General features: G+C 39.4%; 1 protein-coding gene across 11 annotated transcripts in view; it reads left to right on the top strand.

Annotated features, from left to right (window-relative positions):
* The window catches only part of PIGG (phosphatidylinositol glycan anchor biosynthesis class G (EMM blood group)), a 103,625-nt gene that overhangs the window by 6,200 nt on the left and 74,937 nt on the right, over positions 1 to 22,488 (top strand). For 6 of the 11 annotated variants that reach the window (XR_012635493.1, XR_012635492.1, XM_074931483.1 and 3 more), the window contains exons 4-8: positions 1,429 to 1,617; positions 4,755 to 4,893; positions 7,306 to 7,518; positions 17,277 to 17,494; positions 20,171 to 20,452. Coding sequence is in view for 9 of the 11 variants with exons in the window: in XM_074931483.1 (XP_074787584.1) it covers positions 1,429 to 1,617; positions 4,755 to 4,893; positions 7,306 to 7,518; positions 17,277 to 17,494; positions 20,171 to 20,452 (1,041 nt within the window). In the remaining 2 variants the exon portion in view is untranslated. Of the gene's footprint in view, positions 1 to 1,428; positions 1,618 to 4,754; positions 4,894 to 7,305; positions 7,519 to 11,550; positions 11,856 to 17,276; positions 17,495 to 20,170; positions 20,460 to 22,488 lie in introns of those variants that run through there. The other 5 variants (XM_074931486.1, XM_074931485.1, XM_074931491.1 and 2 more) reach the window with 4 other exon arrangements.

The raw sequence follows: 22,488 nt of genomic DNA, 5'->3' as shown, positions 1-22,488 counted from the left end.
ACCAGAGAGACCCTTTGAGCTCTCCTGGATCGCAGCGGGCCTGTGACCAGCATCTCCCCTGAGCTGGGACGCCTCTCAGGTGTCGTCTGCTCCAGACGGAAGGCCAGGGCGAAGTCCATCCGCTGGAGTCTCAATTATCGCCCGTTGAGGAATGCCAAGGCATTGTGAGTATTTACTCTAAACTCGAGAGGGAAATTTTCTTTGAGCTAGCTTCTATTTCACCTGTTTATCGGGGTGTGTGTGTGGGTACGTACCCTTACCTTTGTTTCTGTGTGTTTGTCCCTTTTGTGTTCATTTTACCGGATCCAAACCCCTTTGTTTCTGTATGTATATGTCTGGTTTGTGTATGCGCATGTACATATGTGTGTAAATTAAGGTACTGTTAAATAAGTTAGAGTGAATATTGACATTTTAGAACCTGAATAAGTTGCTTTTCTTTCTGAGTTATTTTTTATTGACAAATAGTTGTTAGTTATTAATAAATCTAGATTATTTTTCTAAATCATTACCGTGTCAGTACTTTCATCCGCGACAACGTGTTGCTACTGATGTAAGAATTATCATGTTTAAGGCAGTTAGATAGGTCTAAAGTGAATTGGAAGGCACTTTTAATTGGTTACTCTAATAAGACTTACTGAATCTTCTACACGGAGTGGAAAAATGCAAACATGCTGCTGGTCCTGTGATTATATGGCTCTCAGGCTCTTTATGCAGTCATTACGCTTTCTGAATATAGTCCATTGAACAGAAAGTTTTTTACAGTTTTTTAGTTAGTTATATCCAGAGTCAACAAAGCGGTGTTGCATGTTAAATTTTTTAAAGATTTTTAATATCCAGGGAGAGATATATATGCAACTAAATAGAGGTTGTCAACCTAAGCAGGAGAACATGTGAGCTAGGCTCCAAATAGAACTTTTCAAATAATTTTTCTTTCTTGCTATGTCATCAGTTCTTTTTCTCACAGCCAGTACAGTCTTCTGTTTGCATGGTGGCAAGAATTGAGTTGAAAGAGCATGAGTGAATTTTTTCCACTGTGCTTCCAGGCGCCAGAGACTTTTCCCTGTACCTACTTGTTGTGAAGCGATACATCAGGAGAGTAAAAGATGAAAGTGACTGAAAATTTCTTGAAACAGTTTTTAAGCTTATCTATGGAAGCATGAAAATCCATTTTCTCTGTTTGTCCGTAATCTGATAATTCCCTAAAATAGTGAAATGGGGTGAAAAATCTGTTTTGTAAGACAGATTTTTTGACTGTGTGGCATTGAACTAATCCATCTGTTGTGTTTTTTTTTTTTTTTTCCTTGTTAAGACTGTGGCTGTAATTCTTATTGGCTTCTACAGAATTTTCATGGGTTGTGTGATCTAATTTTTCTATGCTTTTTATGAGAGGAAAATGATTTCTACCTTTTAACTGCTTTTATTTTTGAGGTTGATGATAATGTTACCAGGCATTTGGATAGAGTGTTAAAGAGAGAAGACTGGGATCTCCTAATACTGCATTACCTGGGGTTGGACCACATTGGACATATGACAGGGCCAAACAGCCCATTAGTGGGACCAAAACTTAATGAAATGGATAACATCCTGAAGAAGATTCATACTTCTCTTCTTTCAAAGGTAATATAGCTCATTCTTGGACCAATGTCTTGTTAGGTGTGGACTAACTTTAAAGTGTTTGCTTGTTTGTGGGTGGTAGCTTGTTTATTCCTAGACCAAAACGGGTATTCTGTTCTTTTCCTTCCCTGGCCATTCTCCAGTTAATAGTGTAGTGTAACATTTTTAAGGATTTACTGGCTGACCTGTGGGAAATAACTCACCCTTGGTGTGCAGGAAGAGGAGAGGAATGCATGCCAAAATTCTCTTACCACTCATGAATTAAAATGGTGGTTGGTGCTTTCTAGTAAAGAAATTCAGCAGAAGGAATAATGGGTAGGTATAGCTAATAGCTCTGATTTCTACAGTTGTGAAGGGTGTACCTAATTCTTAGATATTGAAAAGATTCAAATGGAAATGGTAGTTGTAAACAGCATTTGTCTTATGGTAAATGTAGCACATGAATTACCAAGTCTGAATCTGGTTTTAGATTTGGAAATATAGGAAGTCGCTTATCTGAATAGTCTGGATGGTGAAATACTAAATCCTAATTCAAAGTGACCTGAAGCTTCTTTCTGGTTGGTTTTTGGCAACTGCAGTTCAGAATAACTGTTCATAAAATTTCAATAATATTTTAGACAAATGGATGCTATTGTATGAAAACAAGATTAGTTGTACTGAGGGAATCCAGCCTCCTCAGCCAGAAGACTGAGGCTGGGAGAATGACCCTCTGCAATCCAGGAGGAGACAGTCAGTGACCTGCTACATCACACAGACACACACCAGTCTGTGGGACCAGATGGGATACACCCGAGGGTGCTGAAGGAGCCGGCTGGGGTGCTCACCAGGCCACTTTCTATCATTTACCAGCAGTCCTGGCTGACCGGGGAGGTCCTGACTGATTGGAAATTGGCCAGTGTGACGCCCATCTATAAGAAGGGTCGGAAGGATGATCTGGGAAATTACAGGCCTGTCAGCTTGACTTTGGTGCCCGGGAAGCTGATGGAGCAGCTCATCCTAAACACCATCACGCAACACATGAGGGACAACCAGATGCTCAGGCCCAGTCAGCATGGGTTTATGAAAGGCAGGTCCTGCTTGACAAACCTGATCTCCTTCTACGACAGAACGACCTGCTTATTGGATGAAGGAAAGGCTGTGGATGTTGTCTACCTTGACTTTAGCAAGGCTTTTGACACCGTTTCCCACAGCATTCTCCTGGAAAAATGACTGCTCGAGGTTTGGACAATCGCACACTTCGCTGGGTAAAAAACTGTCTGGACGACCGGGCCCAGAGAGTTGTGGTGAACGGAGTTAAATCCAGTTGGCGGCCGGTCACGAGTGGTGTCCCCCAGGGCTGGGTTTTGGGGCCACTCCTGTTTAACATCTTTATTGATGATCTAGATAAGGGGATCGAGTGCACCCTCAGTCAGTTTGCAGCTGACACCAAGTTGGGTGGGAGTGTTGATGTGCTCGAGGGTAGGGAGGCTCTGCAGAGAGACCTGGACAGGCTGGAGCCACGGGCTGAGGCCAACTGGAGGAGTTTCCATAAGGCCAAATGCCGGGGGCTGCCCTTGGGCCACAACAACCCCCAGCAGCGCTACAGGCTTGGGGAGGAGTGGCTGGAGAGCTGCCAGTCAGAGAGGGACCTGGGGGTGTTGATTGACAGCCGGCTGAACAGGAGCCAGCAGTGTGCCCAGGTGGCCAAGAAGGCCAATGGCATCCTGGCTTGTGTCAGCACTAGCGTGGCCAGCAGGGACAGGGAAGGGATCTTACCCCTGTACTCGGCACTGGTGATAATCAAGGCACCTTGATTACTGTGTTCAGTTTTGGTCCTCTCACTACAAAAAGGACATATGGTTACTCAAACACGTCCAGAGAAGGGCTACAAAGCTGTTCAAGGGCCTGGAACACATGTCCTATGAGGAGCAACTGAGGGAACTGGGGGTGTTTAGTCTGGAGAAGAGGAGGCTGAGGGGAGACCTCATCGCCCTCTACAGCTACCTGAAAGGAAGCTGCAGAGAGCTGGGTTTGAGCCTCTTTAGCCTAGTAGAAAGCAACAGGACAAGAGGGAATGGCCTCAAGCTGTGCCACGGAAAGTTCAGACTAGATATTAGGAAGCATTTCTTTACAGAACGGTTTGTTGGGCGTTGGAATGGGCTGCCCAGGGAGGTGGTGGAGTCCCCATCCCTGGAGGTGTTCAAGAGTAGAGTTGATTAGGAGCTTAAGGATATGCTATAGGTGGGAACTGTGCTAGGTGAACAGTTGGACTAGATGATCTCCAGGGTCCTTTCCAACCTAGATGATTCTGTGATTGTGTGAAAAGAGAGGTTAAATCCTGCTTGTGGAAGTTATAATCTCAGGAACGTTGCAGTGGTTTTGCTGTATTTGTTTAATATGTTTTGCTTTTGCCAACTATATGCAAGCCTTTATCTCAATCCTAGGATACAGAAGTAATAAAAGCACTTTACTTTTGGATACAACAGGTACTGGTAATAAGTAGAGATGACAAAAAGTTGCTTTGTTAGAGAATAACATTTTTATTTTCTGCCATCTTTGATTTGTTAGCTCAGAATTGTTGCAACAGGCCTCATTTATGCTTATGTTTCTCTTCAGAAAAAGAAACATAATTTGACATCAGTCATGTCAGATTTCTACCCCAAAAGCACTTGAGAGACTAGAGACTATTAGAAATAAGATTTTTTTATATTATATTTCTATTACATTAATATTTACAATATCAGTAATTTAGCACTTATATTAAAAATTCAATGAAGCTGAAGAAATAGAAGTGGGGAATACTTCTCTGTTAGTGCTCCTGGGGTCCTGATTTTCTTCCCACAGTACGATGACGTTTATTTAAATCTTTAGACATTTACTTTTGACTCTGTAAATAAGGAGTTTTTTAAAAGCTTTTTTGTGGTTTTTGTAACATACTGACAAGTATGTTAGATATGTATGCATGCTTTAACTGTTAAAAATAGATATTGCTACATAACACCTTGTTGCAGACATGTTTTGTAATCTGCCTCAGGTGTTGTGAGTAAATTTAAAAAATGGAATTTGACAAATATTATGTGTTAAAATGATAAAGATAGCAAAGCATTATACGTACGCAGCTTGTTTGTACAGTGACTTAAATTTATTTCTCTGACTTGCAGGAAGAAGCTTCTCTGCCCAATTTGCTAGTTGTTTGTGGGGATCATGGGATGTCTGAAACAGGTAGTCATGGTGGTTCTTCAGAAGGAGAAGTGTACACACCACTGCTGTTTGTCAGCTCCGCTTTTGAAAAGAGAAGTGGTAAGGATCAAAGAAGCTTGAGCTTTATTAGAACACATTGCCATCTCTAATTTATATTAGCTCTAGAATTCTTCCTGAAAAGTACTTTGGTTTGTTGTATAGGTATCTGTCAAGGCCCATTTTGTGTGACCTAAAATTCTGGTTTTAGCTGGAGTTTGCATCTGTGTCGTGGTGAAACCATGACTTAAGTTTTGTAACCACCGAGATAATGGGTATTTCTCAGATGATAACCTTGTGAAGCACTGTCCTTCTTGAGTGTTGAGAGCTAATGAAATCTGTTGTCAGGATCCTGGAATACTGGTAAATGGATAGCATTAGAAGTAACATCCTATTTGAAGTGAGTTTTGTCTTTCTTGGCCAGAATATTTCTCTGACCTCCATTCTCTCTCAGACAACCAGGATGACAATTTCTCATGCTGAGAGTAACAGGAAAGAGGAAGAATTGCTCTTGTGAAAGGTGGAGAGATGACAACTGTGAAAATGTGACTATTGATTGCTAAGCATTAAGGAAAGAAAATGGAGTATGAGTGCATTTACTGTACTGGCCAGGCAGTTAATTTTAAATCATTGGTGTGAGTTTATCTGCTTCTGAAACTCATTTTCTGTGTAGGTTAATGTAAGAGGAAAGAAGGGAAAGGTGTGGTAGAGAATCTTTAGTCTAATTTGTAGAGTCTTGCTTAAATAAACTACTTGACTGAGTGAATTGATGAAAGGTAGTGATACCAGGAGTGAATATTTTTTTCATAATAATACTTCCCTCTGCCTTTCATTCTGCCTCTTGCTCATTTCCATCTGATTTCCTTGCTTTTAAAGCCTGTTTGCAGAACCTTGCCTTGTTTACCTTGCTGAAGGTTCCTGCAGCACAGTGGAAGTACATTTATCTGTCTGTCATTTATAAAGCTATTATCCAGCTGCAATAGAAAGCATTCTTGAGGAGTCATTGAACTCTTTTCAGATATAAACCAGAACAAAGTCAAGAGCTGACCAAAGCTCTCAGGTAAGTTTTTGCTTTATAAATTTCACTGGTATGTGTTGACAGTCAGGCCATATGAATGTAGATTCTGTAAATGCAATCCCTTTTTCTTTGGGATTAGATTCTGTTAGGTTTAAACTGGATGTGCAGTTTTTACAATACACCTGTCTTTTGGGATCAAGTTTGTGATTTCTAATGATGCCCATGTAAATATCCAGCAGCTTGCTTCTCATTGCTACAGTAATCAGAATTCTAGTGACTGCTTCTTATGATCCTACTGTAGACAAAACGTACTGTGGTTAATTTGGTAGAGCTCAAAATAGAAGTCCTGTGGGCTTTTGCATTTAGTGTGCTGTCAGAATATTAACTCGTGTAGCCTTCTACAATTATGTGTCACCCATGACTGGCTAAATGCATTTGATAGTTCGGCTTTTTTTAACCAGTTAAGAACTTGCTTTTAAAGATGAAATCTGAAAACTGCTGGCATACAGGCACTCATGCAAAGAGGCTTTAGGGATTACAGATGGCATTCTGTATGGCATTAATCAGAGCTAGATGAGAAATGAGAGAAGTTCTAATGCACTTAAAGGGATCCTTGATAGTAATAAAGACTGTATATAGAATTCTTTCTGTACTGTATGTCAGTCAAAACCCACTCAATGCCTGGAGTTACAAAGAGAACAAGGTAAAAGCATAATAAAAGAACGCCGTTATGTAACTAGTAAAGCACACAAAGAAACAATTGGCAAGACAATTTTAAACAAAAGGGTACTTCTGTAGTGAAATCATTGATGCATGTAGATATCTGTAGGACTGAAGGCTAATCCTGATTAACTGCAGTAAGGTAATGGACTCCTGCACAAAACCCTTTAAAAATCACTGTGTTTGCTTTCATGGAGCCATGGATTTGTTCCTCATCATTCTTTACCTGACCTCTGTGCTGCTTGCCTAGCAACCTGTTATTAATTGAATCTTGAGCTGTTGTCATTATATCAAGAAGCTTCTAGAATGCTGTCAGCATTAGATTCTCATTCTTCATTCATGCATTAAATTAGTCTACAGTAGTGCTTTATATTCTTTCTAATGTAGAAGTTATCAAACTGTCTTAAGATGTAGGATGCAACTTGATATTAAAGTAATCTCGTAGACCATCTCTTCTCTTACTTGTTCAGTATTCATGTTGTGTTTACAGTAGTTCCTAGCATTGAAGAGTAATGCTTGCTAAGAATTGAATAAATTTTGAGCTTACAACAGCAGAGGACGCAGCTGAAAAAGATCACTCGGCTCTCTAGATCACTTGAAATAGCTGATCTAATGCCAGTGAAAAAATTTTGGAACTAACAAGATGCCAGCTGTCTCTGGACAGAATGGGCCTGTTATTGAAATACGTTTTTCCTCTCTCTTTTTTTTTTTTTTCCTCCTTTTTTTGTTTATTCTAGGTCCTCTAACGCAACCTGAACTTGTGCAACAAACTGATATAGCTAGCACACTGGCAGTAGGTCTTGGTCTACCAATTTCAAGAAACAATGTTGGGAACCTTATATTGCCAGTTCTGGGAGGCACAACAATGAGAGAACAACTACGTTTTGTGCACTTGAATGGGTTCCAGCTTAGCAGACTGCTGCAAGAGAATACAGCTGCGTATGAAAAAGGTAAATCAGCTAAAAAAGAAGGTTATGTATACAAAAAAGAGATTATTTATAACACAGTTCGGGTAGTTTTTTAGGTTCAAATGTATAGCCTGGCACTGCATATTAGCCATTCAGTTGAGAGCAGTGTTCAGAGAAATGATACTGAGATTAGTCTTTACTGTAACCTACTCTGGCACAGAGTTTTTAATGATCAGTACTACTTCTAATAGGCAAAAGAGCAGAAATAATATGGAAGAGTAAGCTTAAAGTAGAACTGCCAGTGTAGTTAAATCTGGGTGGTTTCATATCTGTTATTTGTGAGGTATCCTACATATGACACTGTTTCTGAGCTATTTGGAAGAATAGCACATTGGAGTGAATTTTCTAGTTTAAATAAAAATATGCTTCAAGTCAAGTTGGGAAATAATTTAGGGTAAATTGCTTATTAAAAATACACATATGTGTGTGTGTATTTGGAGGAAAGAATAAAAAACAAGTGGAAAAAATAAACCTAGCTTTTATTAGGAAGCATGATACAAAGTGCAGTATAAGTAAGCAAGTTAATATGATAATTATGTGAAAAAATTTGAGTCAGAAGATGAGGGAAAATATTTTATCTTGGACATTAGAAATTGTTGTCTTAAAGTGACTGTGAAGCTTGAAGTCCTTGTCACTTGATTTATAATTATTGAATCATTAACTGGATGAGGATGCACATTAAAGTGGGTAACAATATAAAGTTTAGCAAGATGATCACTGTAGGTCAAAAATTAATTAACTTTCAACATCACAGCTTCTAGCATAACTAAACCATGTCCAGGAGTCCAGCAAAATAAATGTCATTTATGGTAGCAACATGTCAATAGCGGGACCTATGGTCCATCTACTCCAAAATTTTTTTTCTGGAAAGATTTCCTTACTTAACGCATTTGTATTGAGGAAACTTGCCTTGTTGGTGGAGTTCAGGATATGGCAATGTTACTGAAAATTTCAACAGAAAGCTCCATCTGACAATATTTGTGCAAGCACTGGTGAAACAGACTGAAGTTTCTACCAGCTTCTGGTTTATATGTTCACTTTGATTATATTTTTGTCCGGTAGCAGCTTAATTTCAATTTGGATCTTTCTTCCGAGAAATTAAAACAAAATTGTTGAGGGTGGAAATGTGAGAAGTTTTTATGCTACTTGCTTGTGACTGCAAACTGCTATTAGAGATGCTACCCTACTGGAAAGGGGTTGGGGTGCAAAGCATCCGTGATGAGCTTCTCTCCTTTTGCTAATAGCGAGTCTCAGTAACATGGAACTGGATCCAAGTCATCGCAGCTTTCTTTGCAGAGTCTTAGGGTGAATTCTCCCTGTTGCTGTAAACTTCTTAGAGGGTCTTTTTTTTTCTTTGAGTGTCCTAGATGTGCAGGGCTGTAGCTTAACACTTTGGTCAGAAAAATTAAGATTGGCAAGGAAAAGAGATAGGCTGTTTGTTTAGTGTTAGTTGATTGATGTGGATACTTTTGGCCCTAGAAATACTAAAGAAAATGTCACTAATTTAGTGACTAGTGCTGCTTGTAGTTTAAAAGTGTGCATGAATGGCCCTTTAGTTTGGATGGCTTCTAAGTAAAGATTATTGCCATCCCACCTGTCCCACTACATGCACATACACATTTATGCATATCTGTTGTGATTCCTATAGGAAAGGGATTATCTTGCAAAGAAGTCTTAATGTTCAGTAGTCAGATTCATCTTCAAGAAGGATGCCCATTTTTAAAAAGGGTGAAAAGGAACGCCCTGGGAACTACTGACTAGTCAGCCTCACCTCTATGCCAGATAAGGTCATGGAACAGATCCTCGTGGAAGAAATGTCACAACATATGGAAAACAGGAAGGTGACCAGAGGTGGCCAGCATTGCTTCACCAAGAGCAAATTGTGCCTGACTAATCTGGTGGCCTTCTATGATGGAGTAACTGCATCAGTGGACAAGAGAAAAGCTACAGATGTCATCTAGCTAGACTTCTGTAAGGCCTTTGATATGGCCTCCCCCAACATTTTTGCTGCTGTGTTAGAGAGATATGGGTTTGACGAATGGGCTCTTAGATGAATAAGAAATTGGCTGGATGGCCACATCCAAAAGGTTATAGTCAATGGCTCAATGTCCAAGTGGAAAACAGTAACTGGTGGTAATCTAGTGAAAAATGTCCCTGCCCATGGTTGTGGGGCTGGACTAGATGATCTTTAAAGGTGCCTTGCCTTCCAACCCAAACCGTTCCATGATTCTATGATTGTGAGTTTGGAAGATGAGGAGGGAGAGTTGCCCTTTGTGTGAGAGAGCAGTGGCAGCACATGGAGCTCTGCCCCGGAGGTGGATAATGAAACAGTTGAGAACTTCTGGGTCAGGATTAGTCAACAGGCCAACATGGGCAATGTTGTTATGGGTGTCTGCTACAGACAGTCTGATTGACAAGAATTAATAGGTCTTCAGGCAACTTGAGGAAGCCCCATATTCACCATCCATGGTGCTTTTAGCTGCTTCAACTAACTAACCTCTTTCAGTTCAGGCTAGATAACTGGACAGGGAGGTAGACTGAAAAGTGGCTCATATGCTGGTCTCACAGGGTTGTGATCAGCAGCACAAAGTCCACCTGGAGGCCAGTCATTAGTGATCAATCCCTACTGACACAGGCCAATACTGTTTAACATCTTCATTAATGACCTGGGTGATGGGACAGTGTGCCCCCTCAGTAAGTCTGCAGACAATACAAAACTTGGAGGGAGGAGTGATTGATAGAGTAGGTGGGTGTGCTGCCATTCAGAGGCACCTTGACAGGCTGCAGAATGGGCTGACAGGAACTTCTTAAGATTCAGCAAAGGGAAATACTGAATCCTATACCTGAGAAGAAGTAATCCCATGCACCATTTGGTGGAGAAGGACAAGGGATCCTTGGGAACACCATGTTAAACAGCCAGCCATAGACCCTTGCAGAAGGAAGGCAAACAGCATCCAAGGCTGCATTAGGAGGATAGTTAGTAGCAGATCAATCCTTCCTTTTTCCTCAGCTATGGTGAGACCACATCTGGACTCCTGGGTCCAGTTCTGGGCTCCCCAGTACAAGAAAGGCATGGATATAATGTAGTCAGTACAGCGAATGGCCATGAAGGTCATGAAGGGATTTGAACATCTGTCATACAGGGAGAGTCTGAGGGTGTTAGTACTGTTTAGCTTGGATAGGAGAAGATTTGGCAGGGATCTTACCAGTGTAGGTAATATGTGATGGGAGGGAATAAAGAAGATTGAACCAAGCCTTACTTGGTGGCGCCCAGTGAATGGATGAAGCAGTGGGCGTAAATTGATATACAAGAAATTTTGTTTAAATTAAAGAAAACTTTTTTTATGTAAGGGTTGTCAGGACTGGAATGAGTTGCCCAGAGGGGTTATGGAGTCTCCATATCTGGAGACATTCAAGACCTGACTGGACACAGTTCTGAGCAATCTGCTCTAGCTCACCCTGCTCTGAGTCTTTGGTTTTTATTTGTGGACCATCTAGTCACTCATCAAAATTGTGCTGACAAGTCTTGGGCAATTCCATTTTGGAATTCCACAGACAAGGTGTGCTGACAGGTTTTTTGAGAGAAAGAAACACCAGAAGATAACCCAATTAGACATCTCTGCTAATTAGACAACATTTGCTGCTGCAGGTTCAAGCTTTCCAATGCAGATTCTTGGCTAGTAACAACTGGTGGATCGTAACATTTCAGTTGAAAACTAAGAGAAATGCCTATGACTAGAGCTTCAGTTTAAAGTGAAAGATACTTGAAGGTATACCCTAAGCTTTGCTGCTTTTTAAAATTATTACTATTTTCAACTCTTCAGCTCAATCTAAAGGGGAAATTATGAAATTTCTGCAGACTGTATTGTAATTTGCAGCAGAGAGATAGGGCACCAGCTATTAATACCTTGAATATGATGACTGAGTCATGGTAAGAAAAGATTCAGGCATTGTAAGCATAATGTATACATTCATTGTTTGGTGCAATGTTAATTTCCTTTTTTACGCAAAAAGATGGAAGCATGATGTTAATGAGATGAATCAGAGTCAGATGGGAAGGTGGAATAACCTTTATATGCTGTTTCATGAAGAAGCCATGGAGTTCCTGGGATTCAGCCACTCCAATGTTAAGAACAAACCAGAACAGTACACAAAGATATCTTTGTCTTCAAGTGTGTTTTAAGTATATCAGTTAATAAAGAACAGAATGAAGACAACTCAGTAACTTCTTTTGTTTTGTTTTGTTTTGTTTCATTCCCCAGTGTTTGCTCATACAAACATGCATTTTCAAACCAAGAGGTCGTACAGCATTTCAGGGGACTTGGCTTTTGATTTATTGGGATACAAAGGTATCTTCCCAGTTAAATGTATCTTCAGGTAAATTAAATTTTAAAATAGGAACTTGAAGCTCAAATATGGGCTTGATTATTTTCAGAAATACTAATGAATGCAAACGGTGAGGCATTAGGTTCTGGAAAAGGCCACTAAAACCAACTGGCATAACAACAACAACAACAACAGGTTCTGGAAAAGGCCACTAAAAACAACTGGCAAAAATTAAGCTGAAAGGAGAAGTATCTAGAAACACACTCTGGGACTTTGAGTTTCTGAGCAAGTTAAATACCTCAGTGTAAGGTAAGCAGCTGTAGGTATCTAGTAATGCTTCCCTCATGTTCTGAACTTCTGGAAATGCATCTGAATGATGAATTAGGTTTGTTTCTTTGAAAGGGACTTCACAGTGGAAAGAAAAGTCACACTTGAGAGCAAGTTGGATGTTGTTATTGAAATGACTCTCCACTTTTCACTTTGGAACTAATCCTGAACTTGTATTAGGTGAATGTGTTGACTGAAATAATTTGATTGTTACTGGGAGGTTTATATAATTATGAAACTGGAGAAGTCACTTTTACATTATCCATTGTTCTATTTATATATTTTTTTTCAAAATGATTGCTGCCTGTGCCTGGAACTAAGTGAAATTGTTATTAAATGCTTGGGAAGCGTAGCCATCTGCTTTTGATAACACTGAAAGGAGGCTGAAGCAGAAATTGCTAATGTAATACTATGCAAATAAACCATTGCCAGTGCTTTGGGAAACCTGTAACTGGGCAAGCTTTCTTTGGATTTTGCCTCAAGTTTGATTTGTCTTGCGAGTATCCCATACAGGAGTGACTTGCAAATGTTACCCACCAGTTACCAAAATGCTTCTCCAGCAATCCAGAGTCTGTGACCCTTCTCAGTTTATACTTACTACATACAAATATGCCACTGAACAGATATCGTTGGAGTTGTCAAAGGAAATTTGTTAACCGTGGTCCTTTATTCCTTTCTGCAGGCTCTTTACATCATTCACAATATATAACAAAGATATGAATGTGGGTTTGACTAAAAACAGTCATCTTTCATAATGTGGACAGAATGGGTTTGGTGGGCAGTAGCATGGAAAGAGGTATAATAAAGATGCTAAAAGGAATTAAGAGGGAGGCTGCACAAAAAGCATGATAAGGGAGCAGAACAGGACCAGATGATGTGGAGAGACTTTATTTAGATTTCAAAATATAACTTGAACTCATTTCAGTGTTCTGTTTAATGAAGTAGTGTCATGTCAAATCTCAGTTTGATTAAAGCTCATTTTAAATGATCCTTTCTGGATTTTTGGATTTCCTCAGAAGTATGAATATTTAACTCTTATTTCAAATATATGGAAGAGGAACTTTATAGAGAATCCACTGTTCAAGGAACTATGGTAGGGAAATTAAAGTCTTCATGAGCACTGGCAGCTGTCTTGATATGCAAGTGTTTTCTGCTGGCTGAATTGTACTTTCTAGCAGATACCTGCAAGCCTCCTGCATAGCAGAATCATCATGCTTTGGAGTCTGTTAGACCAAACTGGACTAAACATTACTTTCTAAAATTCTTACTTTGAATTCAGCTTGTAGTATATCACAAAATGTCTTGTAGTGATAAAAGACTTACAAGTAGTAAGCACAATTCTTTCATAGCTGTACAAGAACTGTGAATAGAAATACTTCATTCACTTGAAATAAAATGTGAAATGTTTCTGGATTTAATAATGTACATTTACTGAAAAGGTTTAACAAAGAACATAGTGGGTTTTTTTCCCAAGTCTAGTACACTGTACACTGTTGATCTACCAAGGAGGAAAAAATCAGCTGTAACTTTGGTCTTTGTGACACCAAATTTACTTCAGTCATTGCTTAAAACCTGGTCATCTGAAACTGTACAGCAAATGTTTCACTGTTCTTTTAGATAAGAAGATAAGGATTGCAGGATGGGAAGATAATGATAGAATCATTATATAAAAATTTCCAAATTGGCCGGTTTGCCTTTAAGTTATCATTAAGTTATAAGTTAATGCAGGGAAGTAGCTAGGATTATTAATGTGAAGTGAAACTAAAGATACTGGTTTCTGAACTTGACATTGGTGCCCTGATGGAGCAGCTCACCCTGAGTACCATCACACAACACATGAGGGACAACCAGATGCTCAGGCCCAGTCAGCATGGGTTTATGAAAGGCAGGTCCTGCTTGACAAACCTGATGTCCTTCTACAACAGGGTGACCTGCTTATTGCATGAGGGAAAGGCAGTGGATGTTGTCTACCTTGACTTTAGTAAGGCCTTTGACACTGTTTCCCACAGCATTCTCCTGGTAAAACTGGCTGCTCATGGCTTGGATGGGCACAGGCTTTGCTGGGTAAAAAACTGTCTGGATGGCCGGGCCCAGAGAGTTGTGGTGAACGGAGTTAAATCCAGTTGGCGGCCGGTCACGAGTGGTGTCCCCCAGGGCTCGGTGTTGGGGCCACTCCTGTTTAACATCTTTATTGATGATCTGGACAAGGGGATTGAGTGCACCCTCAGTCAGTTTGCAGCTGACACCAGGTCGGGTGGGAGTGTTGATGTGCTCGAGGGTAGGGAGGCTCTGCAGAGAGACCTGGACAGGCTGGAGCGATGGGCTGAGGCCAACTGGAGGAGTTTCCATAAGGCCAAATGCCGGGGGCTGCCCTTGGGCCACAACAACCCCCAGCAGCGCTACAGGCTTGGGGAGGAGTGGCTGGAGAGCTGCCAGTCAGAGAGGGACCTGAGGGTGCTGATTGACAGCTGGCTGAACAGGAGCCAGCGGTGTGCCCAGGTGGCCAAGAAGGCCAATGGCATCCTGGCTTGTGTCAGCAATAGCGTGGCCAGCAGGGACAGGGAAGGGATGTTACCCCTGTACTCGGCACTGGTGAGGCCGCACCTCGATTCCTGTGTTCAGTGTTGGGCCCCTCACTACAAAAAGGACATTGACTTGAGCGTGTCCAGAGAAGGGCAACGAAGCTGGTGCAGGGTCTGGAGCACAGGTCATACAGGGAGCGGCTGAGGGAACTGGGGGTGTTTAGTCTGGAGAAGAGGAGGCTGAGGGGAGACCTCATCGCCCTCTACAACTGCCTGGAAGGAGGGTGCAGAGAGCTGGGGATGAGTCTCTTTAACCAAGTAACAAACGACAGGACAAGAGGGAATGGCCTCAAGTTGTACCAGGGAAGGTTTAGACTGGATATTAGGAAGCATTTCTTTCCAGAAGGGGTTGTTGGGTGTTGGAATGGGCTGCCCAGGGAGGTGGTGGAGTCCCCATCCCTGGAGGTGTTTAAGAGTCGGGCTGACATAGTGCTGAGGGATCTGGTGTAGTTGGGAACGGTCAGTGTTAGGTTAATGGTTGGACTGGATGATCTTTAAGGTCTTTTCCAACCTAGACAATTCTGTGATTCTGGGATTCCGTGAAAGTTATGCTCTTGCTTTCCTTGTGTTTTCAACTGAATTTATGTTGGGCTGGTATCCTATACACATTGACCAATATTTTAAGTATCATGTGGTGTGTTGGAGTATGGGATGATGCACCTGTAAAATAAAGAGGGAAAACATGTCTTAAGTGCTTTTAGGAACAACACCTTTTCCCACGTTTACAATAAACACAGAAACTGACCTTAATGTTCCATTTTAAATAAATGCTTTTGAAATTAAACTTACATGAAGTGAATAGAATGCTCTTCAGGTGTATGTAGGATCCACAAAATGATTTTGGCAGAAATTGGTTTAATCCTTTTTTATCTTTATGTTTGTTGTGAGTGTTCACATTTTTTTCCATGTGTGAACAAAATGATGGTCTTCTGTTTTCACCTGCAGAATCTAGTTATTGTCACTGCTGAATATGTCTTTTGAGAAGTAAAAAGGCTATCCAGGCACCTTTTTGTGCTGCAGCTTTTTGTGTAAATATTTAGTGGTGGGAAAGTTGATGATGAAAATCAAGAGTAATTGGTGGGAGAGTAAAATTGTAGAGTACTTTTATGTGTCCTTTGAATCATCATGAATCATTGTCTCTCCATACCTATCCTTTGGCATGTATGAGCCAGAACTGTTGGTATAAAGATTTTGTGGATTCAGTGAGGGGAAATACATGTAAGAGAAAAGCTACTGCTGCTGTACTTGCAAAGGACTTCCAAAAATATGTGATCTGACTGTTTGCTTCTTTCCTGTGTCTCCTGTTGTCCTCATTCAAGCTTTTAAAATAAATTTAGGGAAAGTAATGCAGACACGTTTCTACAGTATAAGAGAGAAAAGAAACTGTAATGTCTCTGTACCTATATTTAAAAGCATACTTAAATTAAAACCTGAACCCACAGAATTCAGTGGTTGATTTAAGATAACTTCCTTCAGGGACATAGTCTAGTGCTAGTCTTGTCCTCGTCCCCGGTTCTGAAAGCAGACCAGTCTTTATATGTGTTTTAAGTGTTCACCCACAGTCCTGTTTTTGCATATTTTTATCAGAAAACTTAATCAAAACTACATTTCTGCAAGAATACATTACCTAGGTATAGACAACAGGTATATGTCCTGGAGGTTGGTTTTTTTTTTCCTTTTTTTCTGCGATTTTCTTAAACGTTATTTGCTTGGTTTTGTTTTGGATTTTGTTTATTTTTCTTCAGATCAGAATTTTTAAAAATGTAGATAGGCCATCATGAAATCACCTTCTGCCACAAGAATCTTGCTTCCATAGGTTGGTGGCAGCATCAATCAAGTTAGACTGCAAGCCGTCTTTACACTATAGTAGAATAATATAGTAGAATACGTTTCCCTGCAAAGGTTTGCTTTGTACCAGCTTCATAGTCCAAATGCCTGAAGCCAAACTGCACTTCAGCTACTAAGTTTTCTATTACTCCTTCAAAGTCTCATATCCTGTGTGTGTAACTTTGTATTACCAACTGACTCTCACTAGCTTTGCAGCAAAATCAAGGTGCCTAATGTGGTGTGTGTGTCCTTTGGTGTTTCCTCTAGAGATCAGCTATTTTATTGTTTCCTTCTTGGCTTGTACAATATGGCCTGGATGATGAGTGGCTCCAGTGGAAAACATTACTTTTTTCAGCCTTTAAAGCATTTGAATGTTTGTCCTGGAAACCTTTTGTAACAGTAAATGGATATTTTAATACATTTGGCACTTTCAGAAGTCATGACATTTTATCAGATTAGGGATTAATTGTTTTTATTCTGAATAAGTGGCTCATTATGGTCTTGCTGCAGGAATATAATGTAACTTTCTAGGTATGAAAAAAGTTTCAACCTCCATAGCAATTTATTTTAATACTATACAAGCAAATATAAAAATATGATCACATCTCTAATTAATCATTCTTTGTTCATGGATCCTCTTACCTCATTTTTTTTTTTTCTTTCTTTCCCCTTCCTTAGATCCTGGATATGAACATTTTAAGATAGCAGAAAAGTCCCATGGTAATTGGATCAGACTGTATTTAGAGGGAAATAATTCAGAAATACTCTTAAATCTTGGCAAAAAGGTCCTGAAGCAATATTTGGAGGCACTGAAGATTCTGAGTTCTTCACTAAGCAAACAAGTGGCACAATATGATATGTATTCGATGATGGTGGGGACTGTGATCATTATAGAGGTATAAAAATTTTTTCTGTGAAAAAGCTAAGTACACAAACATAAAAGTTTCTGTTTTTTGACTACTTAGTATATACTCTTACTGGCCTTTAGAATTACCAAGTATGAACTCTTTAGAGTTGGTTGACTTTTCACTTGAATGAGATTAATACTCCTTTTACAGTGTAACTTGACTTTGAAATTATTCAAGAGAGCTTTTGATATAAGCTACATATGTTTTTGTGTAACTAGTTACTGTAAATATGCACATGTGCTACAACTTTAATTACTCCCGTGTTAACCTTCTACTTTTTAAGTAGCCTTACTGCATTAAAAAAAAAAAAAAGTCTGGCAATCAAGTTCCTACCTGCTCCCCTTTATCTAACAGTAAGCGTAACTGCTGAGAACAGGCAATATCTTGTGTGGGCAGTTTTCACAATTCCAAGAACTGTTATTTGAACAGTTGATTGATAGGTGTAGAACTCTGAAATAAATACTTGCTGTAAGGTGCAGCGTTGCCACTCATGTCTCATGTAGCAATAAAGGTAAGATATCCCATATCTGAAATTTTAAGTAGTTCACTGCAATTGTAATTTTGGGCAAATCCCAAATGCTGGAAATAGCCTCTGTGGTAATGCTTTGAGAACCATGCTGAAGGGATATCATGCCTGGACACTAAACTTTCATGTGCAGAAGCTTGCACTGACATTTTAGATGACACAAGCATCAACTTTTGTAAAAATAAGTGTTGTTCCCGAGGATGGAAATACCTACTACAAGCTTAATTTAGTCCTTGCATGTGTGTGGTCCTGTACAAGACTTTGTAATCACTGTAGTACTGGTCCTGTTCAGGGCCTGGAGTGGATAACAGTACATGAGCAGCTATTCAGTATTTGAGTCTCCTTTGTCCTGTCAGGACAAAATGCTTTATTTTATATGCACTGTTCCCTATGTACAGAATACATCTGAAATGGCTTTATGGTAGACTGCTCAGTGGGGTTTATCACTCTGCCTATCACTTTGCAGGAATTAGTTCCACAATGCCCTTGGAAGTTGAGAGGTAGGTTCTGTTCCCGCTCTACAGATGGCAAATCTGGAGGTGGACAAAACTCAGCACAAAGCTGAGGTGCTTGAATTTCTTTTTTATTCCTTTGTTTTGTGAACCTATGTTTCAGGCTCTTGACAGTTACTTTGGACCCAAAGGATTGGATTTTTTTTTTTTTTCTGGAATGTGCTTGCATTTTACTCAGTAGGCCTTCATCAGAAGAAACATGTAGCTACTGACCATGAAAATTTTGGTTGAGAAGAGCTTGCTCAGCATCACTGTAAGACTTGGTGCAAAATTGCTGAAGTTTTTTCTTTTGTCTGGTGCAGTATTCAAGAAACTGCATTGCTTTCCAAAACCTTTTGGTCTTGATACAGATTTTCCACCCTCACTGAATAAATAAGGGTGGGGAATCTCACAGGTGACTTCAAACTACACCATGCTATAAATGCTATTTTTTGTGTATTTCAGATGAGGAGAAAACCTCTAGGACATGAATTGGTAATAATGCATTTGCTCAAAATTTAGATTTTTAGATAAATTCAATTTGAGTATTTTCCTATTGTGAGTGTTCTGTTTTAATTGTAAGTGCTCTGTTAAAAGGTAAGACCTAAGCCAGTTTGATACTATGAAACTCATATTTGCATAACCAAGTGAACTGTGTGAAGTAGAATATGAAGAAGAAGGAAGACTGCTGCAATGCACTGGATTATTTTTGGTTTACTTTACTATATCTCACTGTATTGGAAGAATTTTCATCAGAGGTCTTCACAAGAGGCAGTGAAAGATCACAGCAGCTGTCTGATACAGTTGTTTTTATCTTGATCTGTTTTAATCTTCCCCTAGCACAGGCTGATTAAGCTCAGTCTAGTAGTAGCTCCATCTGTGCCCCTTGCAAAGCACTTAAGCATGTGGCTGAATTTTCCCTTTACTTGTAAAGGTTTGTACATGGGTAGCAGAGATTATTAACGGTATTATTCATCTCCTCTGCTACAGTTACCTGAGAGGAAATGTGGGATTCTGCATCTGTGTGCAGGTTAGAGCAAAGCAAAAGTAAAAGCAAGCAATAAATCAAATTAAGATGAGGAGAGGTACAAATAATAAGTATCAGGAGAATTCATAACCTTGAAATGCATCACACCACTTGTGTGATACTGTGAGAATTTTCCCTGGTCTGGGAAGCTATTTAACTCAGCGGAATCTCTGTGTATGTGTATTTCACACATTGTGAGATGAATTGCCTTTGGCAGAGTGTGTATGTAACTTCAGGCATTTACAGGTGACAAATGATGGGTTGAATTTGTTTGCTTAGGAACTATTTTGATATTGGGGGTTAAAGCTCTTATTTTGCAGAGAATGAAGATCATGCATGTGATCATTACCACAGGTGAGGAGGCACATTAAACTCTGGTAACTTTTGTGCCCAAGCCCATAATAAATGAAAACACAATCTCTGGTTCTCCCATTTGTATAGTAATATCTTACTGAGGGCAAAAGATACAGCTTAGTTCTTCACAGGTTTTTTTTGATGAAGTATATATGCTTCAGCAGCATGACATGGATGACAAGAGTATGATTTTTTTGTGTGAATTCTCAGTGTATGTTATAGCTAACCCCAATACTTTAAGTATTAACTCTCTATTCTTTTTCTAGGTTCTGCTGCTGCTTTTGATCAGTGTTCCAAAAGCCCTGAGCAGCCAGGCAGAATTTGAAGTGCCCCTCTCCCCTCCACTGTTCTCTCTGCTGTTTTACTTGATGTGTCTAATGCTATGTGCAGTACACGTCATTGTATGCACATCAGCAGAAAGTTTATGCTATTTCTGCAGTATGTCCTGGTTAACAGCAGTTGGAGTGATGATGCTGATTTCTGCACTCATGTGCGGTATTTTATCTGCCATTGCAAAGGTCTCCGAGAATTCCACACTTTCACTGAAGGTGAGACCATGTGTTAATTACAGTTCAAAATGTTTTGTTCTTCATGGCATACTTTCAGGTAAAGTTTTATAGAAGTTTTCTCTGTGTGTACTTAGATAAATTGTTATTTGTAATATAATTTGAATAATTTAAAATTGTAAATGAAATGTGGTATGTTCACTGTGGCATGATACCAATTGCTATAATAGAGATCATAGAAATGCTTATTTACATTAAGAAGTGTTCTAATTAGTGTAAATTATTTGCAGTGGATTTTAGGAGATCAGAAACACTTGCTTTGTGTACATATTTTTTTGTTGGTACAGAGTGATGTTTCACAATTGCAATTAAAGCAAGATGTATGGTATTTTGCAGCAACGTGCACTGGTGAGGATCTGTCCTTCCCCAGATACTGCAGATGCCAGTGCTCTAAGACTGATAAGAAAACACTTTACCAGTAACCTTTCTTATATTGGTATTCTTAATGCTCTTTTAAAAATGGTTTTGAAACTGTAACAGAGGGAGCAAAATGAATCTGACTTCTAATTTTGAAATCAAACTTTTAAAATTTTTTAAGAAATGGTGTTTGTTACAATCTTTGGAGTGCTCAGAAGTGTTCTCGGTTGTGCAAGTAGTTACCTTATGACTAACATCAAGTAGTTACTTGATGAGTTTTATTGGTGTATCGAACTGAGACAATTCCAGGGAAGCAGAATTTGCAATGTTTTCTTCCACGATGAAACTTAGTATGCCAAGAACCATCAGTCACACCATAAAATCATCTTCTAGCTATTTTTTCTGATGCTTGTTAGTCACATCTTTCAAAAGTCTCTGAAATTCAGTAACTTTAATGCTCATAGCTCTCTGTTCAATGGTGCAACCTCTGTGGTACAGTCCTTTGTCTATCTCGGTTTCTTTGAATTGGGGTTTTAGTACCTTTTTTTTTTAAGTGTGTGGCAACGTGTGGCAAGTATATTGCTTTAATGATATGATGACATATTCCTTCAAGCTAAAAAGCAAACTTTCTGACTTAGAGAAACATTTAATAACTGCTATATTTCATATAATTCAGAAACTTCACTACTCCTGAGTGGAGATTAATATTGCACTCTGCAGCTGTATGCTGTAATTCACAATCTTAATTATAAATTTAAATTCTTACAAGTAAGACGGCTGATTTTTATTATTCAAACCACACCAGTTTATAATTTTGTTTCTGTAATTTCTGAATTTATGTGATGCTGTCTTGGAAATGCTGCTTTTAGGAGAGAATCCTTGGGCTAAAACTAATGCCCTTTTCTCCGAAAGACAGCTTCCCCTTGTGCACAGGGCCCCCCCCCCCAGTTTTCTTCAGTGCAATTCATTTTGGTGTACTGAAAGTGATTAAAAAGGGAGGTTTTGGTAGAACGTGGTGTTTCATTCTTATGTTTATCAGCCACAAAATATTTAGGTGTGTCTGTTGATCATTTAGGTAGACTAAAATAGAGTAACAAGTCAGCTAACAATGTCTGCTCGATGAAATCAGGGAGAGAAGTTTCATCTTGGGTCTAGCAGCTATCAGAACAATCTTTGTAAGCATAAATCACAGTTTGCTAACTATTGTGTTGAAGTAGTGTTGTTTTGCTGCTAAAGCTAGTGATGCTTGTGTGGGGGTTTTTTTAAAGGCAGATAAGAAGGTAAATCAATGTGAATGGAGAAATCTGCTGAATGACATGTCTAGCTGTACAGTTTGCTAACGCTGTTGGTACTTAGGGGTGTGTTTGTCTTTAAATGGGCTCAGGTCACTTATGCCATTTCTGAGTTGTTCTACTTATGGCCTTTATTAGTTTTCTGTATTTTACTGTAAATGAGGTAGAAATTATTCTTACAAAAAGTAAAATAATATGGTCTTGAAATAATTATTTATGATCCAGTGTATTCTGTAGAAACTTCATGTTTACCTGCTGTGCAATGATAAACAAACACAGCAGTGGAAGACACCTATTTTTTCATCCTAGTTGTTACCATTTTTTCTAATTTTAGCAAACAGTAAGAACCTAAAAATGATGACTGTCTAG

The sequence above is a fragment of the Athene noctua genome, chromosome Z, assembly GCF_965140245.1.
Source record: "Athene noctua chromosome Z, bAthNoc1.hap1.1, whole genome shotgun sequence".
Classification (NCBI taxonomy): Eukaryota; Metazoa; Chordata; class Aves; order Strigiformes; family Strigidae; genus Athene; species Athene noctua.
The sequence above is the reverse complement of the archived record's forward strand: the minus strand, read 5'-3'. Positions and strand labels throughout refer to the sequence as shown.